Consider the following 18,882-nt stretch of genomic DNA (forward strand, 5'->3'; position numbering starts at 1 on the left):
TGCTGAAATGGGCTATTCCAGTTGAAATCCACACTACCCCTGTGGAAGATTTTGGGAATATCTTCCACAGGGGGAGTATGTTTATCAAATGTAAAGTAAAATTGCAACGTAGCAAAGTGAGTTGCAAAACTTTAGTTCCAGTATTAGATTTAATTTACAAAATAATGTTTATCAAATGTAATTGGTCAGGGTAAGATATCACACCACCAAATAAATCCCCATAGAGATATGTACTAAATTCGCCTCAAGAAAACATCATTTTTCCTTCACAAGAGCAACTCAGTTCTTAGCGACAGCTATGATGGTTGAAATTAGCCCTAGCCTGATCCCTCTGACTGGATTAAAATATAGGTTGATCATCATTATTTTTTACGACTGGCCCTCGAAGTCTATGATGTCCGGGAATTACCTAATTTACCCCCAAAATCATGCCAGTGTTTCTGTACAAAAACGAGTGCTTAAAATCATTCAAAAATACTTGAGCTCTCCTATCTGTGGTACAATTACAGGATTTGATATTACTAATCATGACCAATCCAAATTTAGCCAAAGTTATGCAAATTTCAGCTCATTTTAATGCTTACTTTAGGCTATGCATGGCTTTTTCTGAGAAATGCATTCAGGGCGCACAACAGTGTATAATACTATTTGGCGGTGTGAAATCTGAAACCCACACTCCCTCTGTTTTTAGCTTAATCTTTATCTTCCACAACGGGAGTGATTATTTCAAATAGAAGTTAACTGTCTATTCTATTCAAAACTCATACTCCCACTGTGGAAGACTTTAGCTAAATCTTCCACAGGGGGATGTGGACTTAAGATGTGGAATAAGATATGAATCAACCAGTTTTATTCTTATGATCCAACTCACTTATATAACTGTTCTTGTTCAATTATTAAACCAACTATGTCTCATCTTGTTGGATCACATTGCTAGTCATGCATTTTGCAAATATCTGTAGCAAAGATATATGCTATGATTCAGGACATTTAAAGGGTTACTGCTTTGTTGCTGTTGATAAATAAGCTTGAAAATCTCTGTCAAGTTTGAGTGGAATAATTGCAGGCAGTGACATAGCCATGTTTTGTTTTGTTTTTGCCTGAAGGGACAAAGGGGGTGGCAAGGTGACTTTCAGGGGGTGGCAAGGGACTTTTAAAGGTGACTTTCAGGGGGTGGCAAGGTGACTTTCAGGGGGTGACAAGGTGACTTTCAGGGGGTGGCAAGGTGACTTTCAGGGGTGGCAAGGCAAGGTGACTTTCAGGGGGCGGCAAGGTGACTTTCAGGGGTGGCAAGGTGACTTTCAGGGGTGGCAAGGTGACTTTCAGGGGCGGCAAGGTGACTTTCAGGGGGCAGCAAGGTGACTTTCAGGGGGTGGCAAGGTGACTTTCAGGGGTGGCAAGGTGACTTTCAGTTTCAGAGGGTGACAATGTGACTTTCAGGAGGTGGCAAGGTGACTTTCAGGGGTGGCAAGGTGGCAAGGTGACTTTCAGGGGGTGGCAAGGTGACTTTCAGGGCCAAGGTGACTCACAGGGTGGCAAGGTGACTTTCAGGAGGTGTCAAGGTGACTTTCAGGGGTGGCAAAGTGACTTTCAGGGGGTTGGCAAGGTGATTTTCAGGTCCAAGGTGACTCACAGGGTGGCAAGGTGACTTTCAGGGGTGGCAAGGTGACTTTCAGGGGTGGCAAGGTGACTTTCAGGGGTGGCAAGGTGACTTTCTGGGCCAAGGTGACTCACAGGGTGGCAAGGCGACTTTCAGGAGGTGGCAAGGTGACTTTCAGGGCCAAGGTGACTCACAGGGTGGCAAGGTGACTTTCAGGGGTGGCAAGGTGACTTTCAGGGCCAAGGTGACTCACAGGGTGGCAAGGTGACTTTCAGGGGTGGCAAGGTGACTTTCAGGGGTGGCAAGGTGACTTTCAGGGGTGGCAAGGTGACTTTCAGGGGTGGCAAGGTGACTCACAGGGTGGCAAGGTGACTTTCAGGGGTGGCAGGGGGTGGAAAGGTGACTTTCAGGGGGTGGCAAGGTGACTTTCAGGGGTGGCAAGGTGACTTTCAGGGGTGGCAAGGTGACTTTCAGGGGTGGCAAGGTGACTTTCAGGGGGTGGCAAGGTGACTTTCAGGTGGTGGCAAGGTGACTTTCTGGGGGTGGCAAGGTGACTTTCTGGGGGTGGCAAGGTGACTTTCAGTGGGGTGTCAAGGTGACTTTCAGGGCCAAGGTGACTCACAGGGTGGCAAGGTGACTTTCAGGGGTGGCAAGGTGACTTTCTGGGGGTGGCAAGGTGACTTTCAGTGGGGTGTCAAGGTGACTTTCAGGGGGTGGAAAGGTGACTTTCAGGGGGTGGCAAGGTGACTTTCTGGGGGTGGCAAGGTGACTTTCAGGGGTGGCAAGGTGACTTTCTGGGGTGGCAAGGTGATTCAGGGGGTGACAAGGTGACTCAGGGGTGGCAAGGTGGCTTTCATGAGGTGGCAAGGTGACTTTCAGGGGGAAATTTTTTGTCAAAAAATGTCCAAAATGATAAAATAACCCTAACATTTGGAAAAAAAACTTGGCAGCAAGCGGGGGGGAGCGCAAAATGTACCACAAGACAGGCAGCTGCACCCCCTCCCCTTCCCCCTGGCTGTAGGATATTGCATCTTGGAGAATCTATGTGTGAATCCAATTGATAACCACTATACTGTATATGCTGCTAAGAATAAAATGTGCAAAGAATAAACAAGCAAAATTATCTGTTCATAATAAAGTAAATTTCCCTTTATAGATTCAGCATGCAGAACAAATAAGTGATACAATTTTCCAAAACTGAAAAATCATGAATATTTCAGTTCCCATAAATAAGAGCACTATTATACAGGAGAAGATATCTTACACTTCCCACAATGCATTTCTTCCATTTCATTTTTCTGTATTGATTTGCTATCTAGTGCAACATGGGTCGATAGTGACACAAAGTACCTCAATGAACAGAACACATCCAGATATGGCAAAATATGTTTATTTCTTGACTTTTGACCCATGTTTAACTGGTTTATTCTCAAACATGAAAACAAAGGGAACCTGTACAAAGTAATAGAAAAGTCATCTGCTATAATGAGATGATGCGTCATGTTGCAAAGGATTCTGGGAAGGGTATGATATCTTCTTTACAGCACATCCAAGTTCATCTACATTGTTTGCCATTTCCAAAGTATTCCTTATTACACTTGATATTTGCGTCAGCCCACACATTCATGACATAGGCCTACACCCATCACATAATTTGCAAGAAATCGTGCCTCTTCCGAGGGCGAGGACCTTTAGTAGGGAAAACCCCTTGCAGTTCTTAGCTTGGATATTAGTTATTATTTGACGTCCTGAGATAGTCAATGACCATAGCTTGAGGAGAGAGAAAGGGTTGTAACATTTAAAGAAGAAAACAACATTAATAAATAATAAAGAAAGAAATGGAGAAAGAAGGAAATTTGGCATTGGAGCCATCAATATCATGAATTCTTAAACGCTTGAGAAAGTTCCTGCAAACTTATTTGTTCTTAGGCCATGTGATATGATACGATATAACATGGTTCAGTGAGTCCGTGTCGAAGCGTAAGAAATGGAGAAAGAAAGAAATTTGGTATTGGAGCCATCAATATCATGTATTCTTAAACGCTTGAGAAAGTTCCTGCAAATTTATTTGTTCTTAGCCATGTGATATGACATGATATAACATGGTTCAGTGAGTGCGTGTCGACACGATACTCATACTAAATTTGATCCAGTTGGAGGTGTAGAGAGCAACAATGGGACTGATCAATTTTAAGCCCTATAGGTAATTCATTGTAAAATATAGGATTTAATTGATTAAAATTTGGTATATTTATGATTAATATTTTTATTTGAATTGAAGTGTTTAAGAAAGCCGCTGTTGTGCATCTATCATCTCATATAACACGGGCGACACTTTTTTAAAAATAATGATGTCACCCGTGTTATATGAGATAATAGATGCACGCCAGCGGCTAAAAACAATACCTTTATTCTCTAAATATTACATTTACAAACTTGTTAGGTAACAATAATTTCTTGCCAATTCACAATTCAATGGATTTGATAGTGTTGTTGCGCATGTCTTTTATTTGGTTGTCTCTAGCACATGTCTTTCATTTGGTTGTCTCTAATATACATCTTTTTCCTGTATCATTTATCTGTCTAGGTTTTGATTGGAGTCTACACTTCAAATGGGAGCATAGGCCGTTGAACAGAAGGCTACTAGAAGAGACCCTACAGATCCAATCAGGTTAGTATACAGTCGTCTTAGGGTATTTAAATAAAGGCACTTAATTTAATGCCCACATGACCAGATGGGCGCTGACATTACAGAGTCTATAATTTGGTTCATCTCAAGTTTGGTAGTGACGTATGTGCGTATTTCCGTGCTGCAGTATCAAATCGTGCACGTAAAGTTAAACGCCCCAAGTGTGTACGCATGTGTATATGAGCGTTTTGTTGGCACGCTTGCAGCGCAACCACAAAGAAGCATTGACGTCACTACCAAACTTGAGGTGAACCAAATTATAGACGGAAGTCTGGAAAAGTGACCTTTGGCAAAGTTGGTCTTCCTGTGTATTTCAATTTGGAAATGTGGGATGCATGTCCAAATTTTCTAGCAAATTTGTCATTTTTTTGGCCACTTTGTAGTATTATTGTAAGAGTTTCCGTTGATAACTTTTTCTTTTCCGTCAGCAAAAACTTTCAAAATTTAGTTCTTGAAAACATACTAAAAAACAGAATCCCCCAATGTATAATTAATTTGCCTTATACATTTTCGCATCACATTTTTCCCAAATTGTCATTTCACAAATGCAGTAATTTCAGTAAAAACCTGCAGTGTACTTTTAAATATTAATACAATGATCCCGGAAAATGATTTGATAGGAGATGAATAAAGGAAACCAATAAACACATTTATATTTCCAAAGGTCGTGAGGTTCTGGCCAATAATATATAAAAACATAAGTTTTGGGCATGTTCCCCCTCCCGAGAAAAATCACGCATATGCACGGAAATGGCAACCCAGACTTGGAATCTCCTTTTTATAGAACTGAAACTATATCTCTTGTGCGTCAGCTTTAATTGTTTCAATATTTGAGTGCAAACCCCACTATATCATGCTCGACCTGCCTTAAATATGGGGCTTTGATCTTCACCAATGCAGTGTTTAAATAGTAACACTCATACTAATGAAAGAAAAACAGCTAATATGCACTAGGCTATTCAAAAAACCCACCACCCTGCTATTGTGTAAATGGATGCCATCAAAATGTGTCTCAAAGGTAATGAACCAGTATGCTGAATTCATTGAAATGACCACTTGGCTTCTTCTTTGCACAGGAGGAGGAAATAGGGGAAGAAGGGGGAAGGGAAAGAATATAAGAACATACAAGATGAAATGAGATGAGAGGAGATGCAAGGAGGAGTGGAGTAGAGATGATACAAGATGAGAGGTAGACTTTGTCATAGACTACTCGCGATTGAGGGGGACGCGAGCTGCAAGTCGCAAACCGCCCGGGCAAACCGCTATTATAAAATTAAAAAAATTATAAAATCAAAATAACTTGAATAACTCTTTTTGGCCATTATAACAGTTACATAACTCAAATTTGATTTGAAAAACAGTCATTCTTTTCTATAAGCAGTAATGGCAACCACCAGTGCTGGTATCAATGAATTGTTTAATACAAATTAATTAATTCTATATTACTGACTGCTAATGCCTGTCTGGTTTACTCTATAAAGACAAACAACTTGAGAGATGAATCACTAATCTTGTCGCTCTAAAATATTCTAGTTTTCATTTGCTTTTGGAAATTGAATGTATTAACCTTTAGATTCAGAGGCAAGAGGTAGATAACTCACCAGGATCCACAACATGCTCATCTATTAGGGCACAGTTATTTACCCCCAATACATTTGTACATTCATTGTATGACCTTTGAAAATGTGGGCACAAAAACTCATACCCTGCAACTTGAGGTCAACTTTTGCACTGCGATTGTTTAATTGAGGTCATTGAACTATGACATTGAGATGAGGCCATTGTAGTCCATAGTGACGCCTAGCTCACTAGAGATTTATTCCTGAATACTTTACGTAAACTGAATGCATACAATTCTAAATAAGTGTAAACTCAGTTCATGTGAGTAATACCGTGAAAGAGAACATTTTTCACATATTTTACATTTTCACAATTAATTTTGTGCTCAACATAACCACCATGAAAATTCAAATATGTGAATATATTGTATAAGAAAACTCAAATTCATTAATTTAAAAACAAGTAAAAAACTTTAAGAAGCTTGACAAATCACAGACAAATATTACCGCTTTTACAGTGTATGTCATGGGAATGCAACTGAACATTACAATAATATACAAGAACATAGATAGCACTCAAGTTCAAATGAGAAACAGTACAGTTTGTATGTATATGTTTAAATTAGCGGAAGTAAGCACAAAGCAAATCTATCTTTTGTCTCTTCATCTGACGACAGCACTTGGGGTGTTGGAGAGTATTGTTGTAAGAGTAAGAGAAAGACTAAAACACATAAACTGCATTTATGCGTTATTTTGATCAGTTTGACATGAAAAAGTGGTCTCTTTGTTAATTTTCTAATTTCTAATTTGTAAGAGTTTCCGTTGATAACTTTTTCTTTTCCGTCAGCAAAAACTTTCAAAATTTAGTTCTTGAAAACATACTAAAAAACAGAATCCCCCAATGTATAATTAATTTGCCTTATACATTTTCGCATCACATTTTTCCCAAATTGTCATTTCACAAATGCAGTAATTTCAGTAAAACCTGCAGTGTACTTTTAAATATTAATACAATGATCCCGGAAAATGATTTGATAGGAGATGAATAAAGGAAACCAATAAACACATTTATATTTCCAAAGGTCGTGAGGTTCTGGCCAATAATATATAAAAACATAAGTTTTGGGCATGTTCCCTCCCGAGAAAAAATCACGATATGCACGGAAATGGCAACCCAGACTTGGAATCTCCTTTTTATAGAACTGAAACTATATCTCTTGTGCGTCAGCTTTAATTGTTTCAATATTTGAGTGCAAACCCCACTATATCATGCTCGACCTGCCTTAAATATGGGGCTTTGATCTTCACCAATGCAGTGTTTATAGTAACACTCATACTAATGAAAGAAAAACAGCTAATATGCACTAGGCTATTCAAAAAACCCACCACCCTGCTATTGTGTAAATGGATGCCATCAAAATGTGTCTCAAAGGTAATGAACCAGTATGCTGAATTCATTGAAATGACCACTTGGCTTCTTCTTTGCACAGGAGGAGGAAATAGGGGAAGAAGGGGGAAGGGAAAGAATATAAGAACATACAAGATGAAATGAGATGAGAGGAGATGCAAGGAGGAGTGGAGTAGAGATGATACAAGATGAGAGGTAGACTTTGTCATAGACTACTTGCGATTGAGGGGGATGCAAGTTGCAAACCGCTATTATAAAATTAAAAAAATTATAAAATCAAAATAACTTGAATAACTCTTTTGGCCATTATAACAGTTACATAACTCAAATTTGATTTGAAAAACAGTCATTCTTTTCTATAAGCAGTAATGGCAACCACCAGTGCTGGTATCAATGAATTGTTTAATACAAATTAATTAATTCTATATTACTGACTGCTAATGCCTGTCTGGTTTACTCTATAAAGACAAACAACTTGAGAGATGAATCACTAATCTTGTCGCTCTAAAATATTCTAGTTTTCATTTGCTTTTGGAAATTGAATGTATTAACCTTTAGATTCAGAGGCAAGAGGTAGATAACTCACCAGGATCCACAACATGCTCATCTATTAGGGCACAGTTATTTACCCCCAATACATTTGTACATTCATTGTATGACCTTTGAAAATGTGGGCACAAAAACTCATACCCTGCAACTTGAGGTCAACTTTTGCACTGCGATTGTTTAATTGAGGTCATTGAACTATGACATTGAGATGAGGCCATTGTAGTCCATAGTGACGCCTAGCTCACTAGAGATTTATTCCTGAATACTTTGGCGTAAACTGAATGCATACAATTCTAAATAAGTGTAAACTCAGTTCATGTGAGTAATACCGTGAAAGAGAACATTTTTCACATATTTTACATTTTCACAATTAATTTTGTGCTCAACATAACCACCATGAAAATTCAAATATGTGAATATATTGTATAAGAAAACTCAAATTCATTAATTTAAAAACAAGTAAAAAACTTTAAGAAGCTTGACAAATCACAGACAAATATTACCGCTTTTACAGTGTATGTCATGGGAATGCAACTGAACATTACAATAATATACAAGAACATAGATAGCACTCAAGTTCAAATGAGAAACAGTACAGTTTGTATGTATATGTTTAAATTAGCGGAAGTAAGCACAAAGCAAATCTATCTTTTGTCTCTTCATCTGACGACAGCACTTGGGGTGTTGGAGAGTATTGTTGTAAGAGTAAGAGAAAGACTAAAACACATAAACTGCATTTATGCGTTATTTTGATCAGTTTGACATGAAAAAGTGGTCTCTTTGTTAATTTTCTAATTTCTAATTTGAATCTTATTTGATATTCTACCCTAGCTGTTTTACACTGAAAAGTTGACTTTTTCTAAAGAGGTGAAATTCATCATCCCTTTTTGGATCCTGTTCCCCAGTCCACCCAGGACAAACTTCTCAATGACCTTTCTCACCCCCCTCCCCCCACACACAAAGAATGATCAAGGTAATTTATGCACCGGCCTAACATTAAGGCTGTTTATGTAACACTGGAAAAAAACTGTTTTCAAGTTACTGTGTATACCAGTCACCATAGGCTATTTAATAAAAGGCACTAAATTTAATGCCCATGTGACCCATGGGTGCCGCCATACCAAGACCACTAAGTGATTAGTAGATGTGCTACAATGCTAAGAAATAGGCATTTTTCAGACAAATAATGAGTCGGATGTTGGGAATATTGATTTTGAGATATAGCCAATGATAGTATTCTACTTCCTTTTTTATTTTATTGTTCTGAGCAACACTAAAATGGCCATATCTCTAGAACCGTACATCAAATTATGATAGGGTTTTCAGCAAAGTAAAGCTCTGAGAATGGCTCATGTAATAAAACTGAAAAGTGAATTTTGATTTTGATCGACATCAGACTCATTTTGTTTGATCGCATCACAAATGAGTCCAAATCAAGTTTGTCCACAGAAAATTGAAACCCCACACACCTAAGGTTAGACAAACCATGATGTAACTGACACTGGTCATTCTATGGCTTATTAATTCCTTGCAATGGCTGGCTATCATAGATGTGTACACAAGAGGCCAGACCTCCGAGTAGCATGCGGTAATTGAGGCTCACTTGGTTAACTATTAAAGGGGGACTAGACTCATGCCTTTTTGGGTATGATATTAAAGCTATTAAAGTCCTAAAACATGCACAGGTCAATAATTGTTCATCAACATACAATCTGTTGAACTTTATCTTCTGTAGTTTAGGTTGTAGATTAAGAGTGTATTGTAAAGTATGCAGAAGCTTTGTAGGTTTGATATACAGTGCGCAAAGGAATTAAGGTACCGGTTATGTTAACCCCTGTATATCCTAAACAAATACAGATTATGTTATAATTGAGACAAGCATCTTTTAGCTCAGATTTAAGACTGCATTTGTTGAAATTATTCAAGAAATAAATACATGATGATCCAAAACCCAAGGAAGATGCAAATTCAGAAGTTGCAGTTTGCTCCATTGCATGCCCTATTGATTTGTGCATTGTGCTTTTTATTGATTAGCACATAAGAGTCATGCTTTCATTGATTAGAACATAAAAGTACAACTTTTGATCTTGTTCCTTCTTTATAGGTCTGTCACACTACGACGGACTGGGTTAACGAACATCACCGTATACAAAATATTTTTATCCGTGGAAAATCACCAGTCCGCAGGAGATTCGTGGGATTTGGGGTTCAATTCTCGTTCGTCTTTCTATGCGTTGTGGCCGCTAATAATCCTGCAGGCGTCTTATATACGATGATTCAACGTCCGATAAATGACCGGATTTGGGGGTCAGATTCTCGTTCGTCTCTCTATGCGTTGTGGCCGCTAATAATCCTGCAGGCGTCTTGTATACGATCGTTCAACGTCCGACAAATGACCGGATTTGGGGTCCGATTCTCGTTCGTCTCTCTATGCGTTGTGGCCGCTAATAATCCTGCAGGCATCTTATATCCGATCGTTCAACATCCGATAAATGACCGGTGAATCCGTCCCATGTGGCACCAGCAGGGACGCCGACCCTATCAGAAAAGTGGGGAAGAGAGTGTGTTTGAGAGTTTTGAGGCCCCTCAGAGGCAGTGGCGTAGCAAGCACGTTTTCAGAGGGTGGACAAAGTGGGGAAAGACAACTTTTAAGGGGGAAACTTGGACGAAAATGGTCAAAAATGAGCTAAAAAGTACAAAAAGGGCTACAAATCCTACATATCAGGGCAACTAGCGTCCGGGGGCAATAGAGGTGAGAAACCTTTGGACAATGAAGGCCCAATTGAAGCCATTTGTGGATCAATTTTAGCACTAATAATACTATTTTAGTTTGAAAAAGCCGCAAATTGGTGAAACGAAAGCCTAATTGAAGAAATTGAAAATTTTTCACCATTATTGTATAATATAAGCAATTGTTCTAAACATAACACGTGGATGTCCAAAGCAGAAGCAACTAGACTTAGCTGTGGTCTAAGACCACGAACACAGCCGTGTTGTGACCTCTTAATGACCTTTGACCCCAAAATATATGAAACCCCATAGGCATTGGCTAATGTCAATGTATGCGTGCACGTGGCATTATTTTGCCATGTTATTTGTGGCAGAAGGGCATTTTGAAAGTTTTTCGTCTCAGACCGAAGTGGCCCCTTAATGACCTTTGACCCCAAATCTGTGTACACCCCATAAACACTGGGTAATAACAATGCATGTGTGTAAGTGGCATCACTGTCCTGAGTAATTTGTGGGAGAAGATGCATTTTAAAGGTATTTCGTTTATACCGAAATGACCCCTTAATGACCTTTGACCCCAAAAAAAAAATATCATATATACATTGGTTAAACACAATTCATGTGTGAACATACCATTACTCTCCTATGTTTTTCTTAGCTAATACATTTTTTTGAAGATATTTCAATTTATACCGGAAGTGGCCCCTTAATGACCTTTAACCCCAAATCTGTGTACACCCCATAGACACTGGGTAATAAAAATGCATGTGTGCAAGTGGCATCTCTGTCCCACATAATTTGTGGAAGAAGATGCATTTTAAAGGTATTTCTTTTTATACCGGAAGTGACCCCTTAATGAGCTTTGACCCCAATTAAAAAAAATACCACATATACATTGGGTAACTGCAGATCATATGTGAACATACCGTTACTGCGCTATGTTTTACTTAGCTAATAAAAATTTGTGAATGTTTTTCGTTTTATACCGGAAGTGACCCCTTAATGACCTTTGACCCCAAACCTGTGTACACCATATAGACACTGGTTAATAACAATGCATGTGTGCAAATGGTGTCACTGTCGCATTTAATCTGTAGGAGAAGATGCATTTTAGTTGAAATCACGTTTTTGACCCCTATGACCCCTGCGTGACCTTTGACCCCACAAGTTTCATGTGACGTGTAGGGGCACGGTCAATGATCATTGTGATCAAGTTAGGTCAAAATCGATGTAAGCATGTGAGTGCTAGAGCAAATGTAATGGTTGACAGAAAGAAGAAAGAAAGAACCTGTAAGAAAAAAGACACAGCCGTGACTAACGTCACGGCTGTGTACAAAGACAGACTTGTCCATTTTTCAAAATGAAGGTCCAAATGAAGCCATTTGCATGGGGACTGTATTTAGATTATTAGGCCTATTGTGTAAAAATTTAGTTTTAAAAATGAAAAATTTGGACAATTGCTTTTTGGTGCATCATTTTTACACTGTTATTGCCTTAAACAATAAACAAAGAACATGAAGAAGGCCCGAATTGAATTTGCAAAATTTAAAATGTTACACGGGTCCACTGACACTTCGATATAAGACTTCAGACTCGTAATTTCAGGTAAAGCATGCATGGATTGATATGTTAAAGTCAGGAATAGACCTAAGTCCGTCTTAAATACTAACTTTGGTGACAAAATATCACAGGCCCTGCATATGGACTGGCCGGCAGTAATTTTCACAGGCTTTTGGGCCAAGGAACCACATTTAAGCACTGCCTATAATAATCACAGGCCTATACTTAGGCTTACTACTATCCTGGGCCTACTCAATAACGTACAATTTAGTGCATGCACAAAACTTGAAACACATTGTCAACGGACTAAACAAACATCACCTAACACGAAACGCATTTGGCGGATAATAGCAGGACATATGAAGAACATAAAACGAACATTGACGAACACTAACGGATTTGCTAAAATACCATCCGCTTCTTATACGGAAGACCTATCCGTGTAGTGTGACACTAAGACGGTCTGGGTCAACGTACATCACCGAAAGCAAAAATATGCTATCCGGTGAGGAAGCCTCACAGGAACGTATTTGCAACGAACACGGGCCGGGTGCAACGAACAAAGAACGAACATGAACGAAAGGAGAGCGAACAAACTCCGGCAATATGCAGCACCATACGAACACACATCGGATAAATTCCGAACATGTGTATTCGGTACACTCCGTTTCAAGTTTTGTGCATGCACAAAACTTGCCGACGGACTTAACGAACATCACCTAACACGAAACGCATTTGGCGGGTGATAGCAGGACATAAAAAGAACATAAAACGAACATTGACGAACAACAACGGATTTACTAAAATACCATCCGCTTCTTATACGGAAGACCTATTCGTGTAGTGTGACAGGAGCATTAGGTTTTAGATTACAGTTTCTTTAATACTCAATCAATTTCAACAAATGAGGTATTAAATTAAATCAGAGCTGAAGAGTACAATTGGCTGCTTGTTTTAGGATACACAGGGGTGAAAATAACTGGTATTTTAATTTTGCTGGGTACTGTAATACAATTCATATAGGGTATAATCTTCTTCCACGGTAAACCAAACAGCTTCCGTGGTAAACCTTATAGCGCCATCACTTGATGAAAGTACGTTATTAGTAGGCGTGAGTTAAAAGCTATCTGGGCTAGAACTATTATGCGACTGTAGGGGTGACCTTGCGTGCACAGGTAAAAAAAATACTCAAAGTAGCGGTTATATTACACGCCTGGTTTAGGGCAACGGGGTGGAAAGGAGGGTAGGAGATGTGCGACAGATTCGGGATGCATTTTGGTTTATTGATGGCCCTCAATTTCATGAAAATTTGGTTTAAGAAAGATTTTTTTTATTTATTTTTTTTAAAATTAATTTGTTTCCCAAATTTTTATCGGAAAGTGTGCCATTTTTTTTATTATTATCATGGCGTGCGATAATAAATAGGCCTATTAATTTTTAAATGCTATTTTATTATTTTGTTATTAATTGAAAATCTAAAATAGTATAAAATCGTATATGATGCCTTAAATTAAAGTTTAAAACGTTCTTCCAATATTAATAACTATTATTAAATAATTCCTAACATCTCCCCCCCCAATAAACACACCCTCACACCCCTACACCAACAACCACATGCCAAGTCTTGGCGAAAGTCTACCTTGCACATCGTAGCCAGCGCGTGCACCATCCAGCATTGTCCCGCTAAAATACACTACCCTATTACGAGCAATGGAATAGCCCGTCAATCATGCACAGTGGTTGCTCCTGGAAGGAAGATTATACCCGATGTGACGCGGTTGCTCATGGAAGACAAGAAGGATTATACCCCTTTTCATACAATTAGAGTCAAGCGGTAGCATGACCAGCAAGTTTTTTTTTTAAAACGACTGATAAAGAAGAATAAACAGATGCACCGCGGACTATATTTACACGAAACAAAACGCTATTGTTCTGTGATATTTTTCGCTGGGTACAAAATATATCTAAAACCATGCTAAATCTTATTTACTGTCCAAAGTGTAATATTTTAATAACTCATTAATTCAAAAAGTTACACCAATCTTACAGTCAATCCGATTGTTTGATAATAAATAAACATTCTTGTATTATTTCACGCGGTATTTCATAGCCAAAATTAGTGTAAAATCATAGCTAATCATACTGATATCCAGAATCTTTCGTCACTGCTACAGCCATACATAGCTGTCACTGTCGCACTACTTTTTGAGATCCACTTTCAAAATATAGGGGAGAGCGGGGAGTGTTCGCCCTATTTTTTTCTGACCAGCCTAGCGATGTCAATTTTAAGGTTAGGGATGACCTGATTAGCCCATGTGAAAGCCCTATGTCTTAGCTATATACGGCCACAATCCCAGAACTGTAGGGCTTACAATAGCAACAGGATAGAGCAAACAAAAAGTTTTGCAAAGTGGCGAACTTGCCCCATATTGGGGCAGGTTCGCCCATATGGTGGGGTAAGTTCACCCTAATCCCTCAAAAAGGTTTGAACATTGCATAACAATAACATATTCAATGCAAACATTTAGCAAGGGGTATACAGGGCATTCATTCTCTTCTGGGGAGTCACTAAATTTGTTGCAGGGGTCGGGTCAGGGTAAAATGTAGGGGTCCAAAGTGAGTTTAAACGTACACATGTTTACAACTTCGGGAGATTATGGATTAGGAAATAAAGGGTGGTATGAGCAATATACTGATACCACATAACTTTAAAACATGCTTTTCAGTTGTTTTACCTTGTTTAATGGTATAATTATCAATATTTTGCATAATACGCGGATGGGGCAGGTCCGCCTCCAGTTTGGGGGTAAGTCCGCCTGGGAAGATATAGGGCTAACATGCCCCATCCTCAAAGGGCTTAACGTGCCCTTTGTGCACATTTTTGTATTTTCTTAAGGGTATGAAAAATACAAATCGAATAAGGTGTTTATAACTGCATTTAATCTTTGACAAATCCCATATGTTCCCAATACAGATTTCCATTAAAACCATCTGTATTTATGTATCAATGATAATACAACATTATTAATGCAAGAAAAAGTTACGTTTTGGTGTAAATTTGTTGTTTTGGCTGCAGTTCGATGAACACGTCCCTATATGTCACGTAGCTAATATGAGAAGTTTATAATGACCTTTGTCACCAAATTTTGCCATCGCCACATTCCCAGATAGCCGTAGTGCTGAGAAACAAGGGGTGGGCGAACCTACCCCTAGGGCGAACACTCCCCGCTCTCCCCTACCCTAGCATTTTCCTGGATACCCTACAAACAAATTCTGGATCCCATTCGCCAAAAAATCAAGTTTTTCACAATTCTTTTATTCTTTCTGGACCACAGCATACATTCATATTAATAAATACTCCACTTTCACACGTCGTTATATCGGGACGTCCCCGTGGCGAAGTGGTTAAGGCCATGGACTTCTTATCCACTAATGAAGTTTTGCCCAAGTTCAAACTTCCCGCCACCTTTTTTTAATGTTTTATTAACCAATTTATTGTCATAAATCAAGAATAACACCATTTCGAACATCCATTGCTATTGTGATATTATATTTTTTTCATCAAACAAACATGTTTGATTTTTTATTCACATTTAGGCCTAGGCCTAGGGCCTACTTTCACCATCCAGATGCTTTCACCATGCCTGACTATCATGATATCACAAACAGCGAAAGATCGCCAACAACTGCCGCTGAATATTGTTATCCAACTAGATTTCCCCACAGGGCTATAAAGAACCACAAACCGCGAAATTAGGATATATATACTAGATTGCCCTGCAGGGGTATAAAGAATCACACACCACGAAATATGGATATCCAACAAGCTTAAGGGGGTACTACACCCCTGATCAATTTTGTGCCTATTTTTGCATTTTTCTCAAAAATTACAGCGCATTGGTGACAAGTAAGATATGTATATTATAGGGCAAGGACTACAACTACTGCACTGGAAATTTTATTTCAGCACAGACAACAGTTGTGGAGTTACAGTCAAAAATGAGGAAAACCCTATTTGATCAATAAATCAATAACTACTTGCCTTGAGTTGCTGAATTTTCAGTGCAGTAGTTGTAGTCCTTGCCCCTATAATATACATATTTTACTTGTCACCAATGCGCAATAATTTTTGAGAAAAATGCAAAAATATGCACAAAATTGGCCAGGGGTGTAGTACCCCCTTAAACTATAAATTAGCTCCCGATAGCGGGCAGGGGTTGATAAGGGAAATTAAAATCACAACCGCGAAAGATCGCCGACAACCGCCGATTAATAGGATATCCAACTAGATTGCCCGCAGGGCTACAAAGAACCACAAACCGCGCAATTTGGATATCCAACCAGATTTCCCACAGGCCTATCGATTATAAAGAACCACAAACCGCGAAATATGGATATCCAACAAATTAAGACCACAAACCGCGAAAGATCAACAACAACTGCAGCTCAATATTGATATTCAACTATATTGCCCCGCAGGGCTATAAAGAACCACAAACAGCGAAATTTGGATGTGCAACTAGATTGTCCCACATGGCTACAAAGAACCAGAAACCACGAAATATGGATATCCAACAAGCTTAAACTATAAATTAGTTCCCGATAGAGGGCAGGGCTTGATGAAAACCACAAACCACGAAAGATCGCCAACAACCGCCGCTTAATAGGAATATCGAACTAGGTTGCCCCGCAGGGCTACAAAGAACCACAAACATTAAAACACGATTATATTGCCTACTCGGGGCATTTAGACGCTTCCGTAGTATAGGCTTAAATATAATGCGCATTTACCAGTTCTGACTTGAAGTAGGCCTAAATAGGACTTACTCTCTGTGTCTCTCTGGCATTGTCAACATTGGGTGTGTGTTGTTCATATTTACATTTTCTTTACATATTTACGTTGCCTTGAATAATTAAAATATATTAAAATGTATATTGATCATTTTGTACGCCTCTTAACATTACAGTCACGTGTGACAAGCAAGTTTAAAATAAACGACTGATAAAGTTTGGTTTAATTATTTATTGTCATGAATCCAGAATTGCAACTTCAAACATCTATTTTTCGTTTTATTTGTTTTATGGAGCACATCCTAACCTGATGACTTTCCAAGCTTGGAGCTGCTTGGCTACATTCATAAAAAGAAAAGAAATCTACCAAAAAAACGTTGACAACGTAAAGAAATCAACAAATTTAAAAAAACCCACCTCGGCTCACTTTTTGAAACTTGGTCCCATTTTAAACACCAACAGCAACTCAGTGTTTTTATTTTATTTCAACAGAACACAGCGTTTCCAACAAGATTACAAGCCTACGTGTTATTTGTTTAATTCAGTCATTAATCATGATTATTATAAAACAAAATACAATAGGATATTGGCTTACCGTGCAAGAACAGGATAATAACCTTTCAGGTCGTTCCAGAAAGCTTACAAATTAATATCTCATCTGCACATTAAAGATACATAACACTTTGGAAATGTTTTAAATTTATATAAATATGAAGTTTAAATCAGTACCTTTTACAAATGGGACCAAGTTTCAAAAAGTGAGCGAGGTGGGTTTTTTAAACTTGCTGATTTCTTTACGTTGTCAACGTTTTTTTGTAGATAATACATTACCATTATTATTATAACCTGTTATTATTATTTTCATATAAGTGTCACGAAAAATGGACCATTTTGACAACAGGTTCAGTGGAGGTATCTATTAACCCCCTGAGCACCACCTGCCAATCTATCATTGCCTCTGATTGGTCAATTACATGATATCTTCACTTTAATCACCAATCAGAATGGAACTTTGCAAATAATTCACCCCAATTTTTTTGTGTGGTGATATCATTCTAACAATGTTGCTGAGTGGGCCAATTGATAATGAAAACTTCTTTTTGGCCAATCGGCAGGTAGTTCTCATGTGGTTAATCCTGTAGCCATCAACATCAAGAAAAAGAAAGGGGGAAATGATTCAGAGCAAAGAAAAGGGGAAAATTTGAAAAAGAATCAATACGATAAAATAAAAAAACAATGGGGTGAAAAAATTGGGTCTACTTTTCACAAAATATTTCCGTCGGCAAGACATGCTGTACACCCCCGAATCATATTGGTCTAGCGACGCCCCTGATTATGGCTACCCATAGGTGTGTCCAGAAACTATCTACCCCGGTAGGATGGATGGGTGGCTAACCTCCTTGTGGATCACCTATTAGCCAATTCAAAATACAAGATGGCTGCCAGTTTCAAGATGGCCACCTCTAAATGATTAATATGTTACAAAGCTTCAAATGGACAAGCACCGGCAGTTGCAGCCACCCTCCGTTTGAATCACTTAAAGGTCCGTAACCCGATCGACAGCATCATCCCCGATTTTTTTCATTGTTGATGAGGTTTTGGTATCACATGATAGATACTATTTTTCTCATTACTATCCTGAAATTTGATGCTCCAAGTCGATGTATTTCTGGAGAAATCATGAAACACAGCGGTTTTTACAGGCTACCAGTTTGTAAATACTAACAAATTACTTCGGATTTCTGGGCAGGGAATTAATTGCGAATCATCAGTCTCCTCAACAGCTACTTTGGTTTCGCGTCATACACATTCTGTGAAAAAAGCAAAGCAAACTAACTGCTGAGGAGACGGTGCGCCGTATTTATTTATAAAACTTCCACGACTTATTAGTGGGCCGAATAGCTCAATTGGTTAGCGCATCATGATTTACCCGAGAGGTACCGGTTCAAAACCCGGTATCGGAAGATTTTTTTTCTCCATTTTTAACCCAAACTTT

General features: G+C 38.6%; 1 protein-coding gene across 1 annotated transcript in view; it reads left to right on the top strand.

Moving 5' to 3' along the window:
- LOC140151949 (polypeptide N-acetylgalactosaminyltransferase 16-like) overlaps positions 1-18,882 on the top strand; it is a 274,100-nt gene that overhangs the window by 230,866 nt on the left and 24,352 nt on the right. Inside the window, 2 exon segments of the mRNA XM_072174254.1 lie at positions 4,188-4,220; positions 4,223-4,271. Of these exon segments, the coding sequence (XP_072030355.1) occupies positions 4,188-4,220; positions 4,223-4,271 (82 nt within the window).

Source organism: Amphiura filiformis, chromosome 5 (assembly GCF_039555335.1).
Source record: "Amphiura filiformis chromosome 5, Afil_fr2py, whole genome shotgun sequence".
In the NCBI taxonomy this organism is placed as follows: Eukaryota; Metazoa; Echinodermata; class Ophiuroidea; order Amphilepidida; family Amphiuridae; genus Amphiura; species Amphiura filiformis.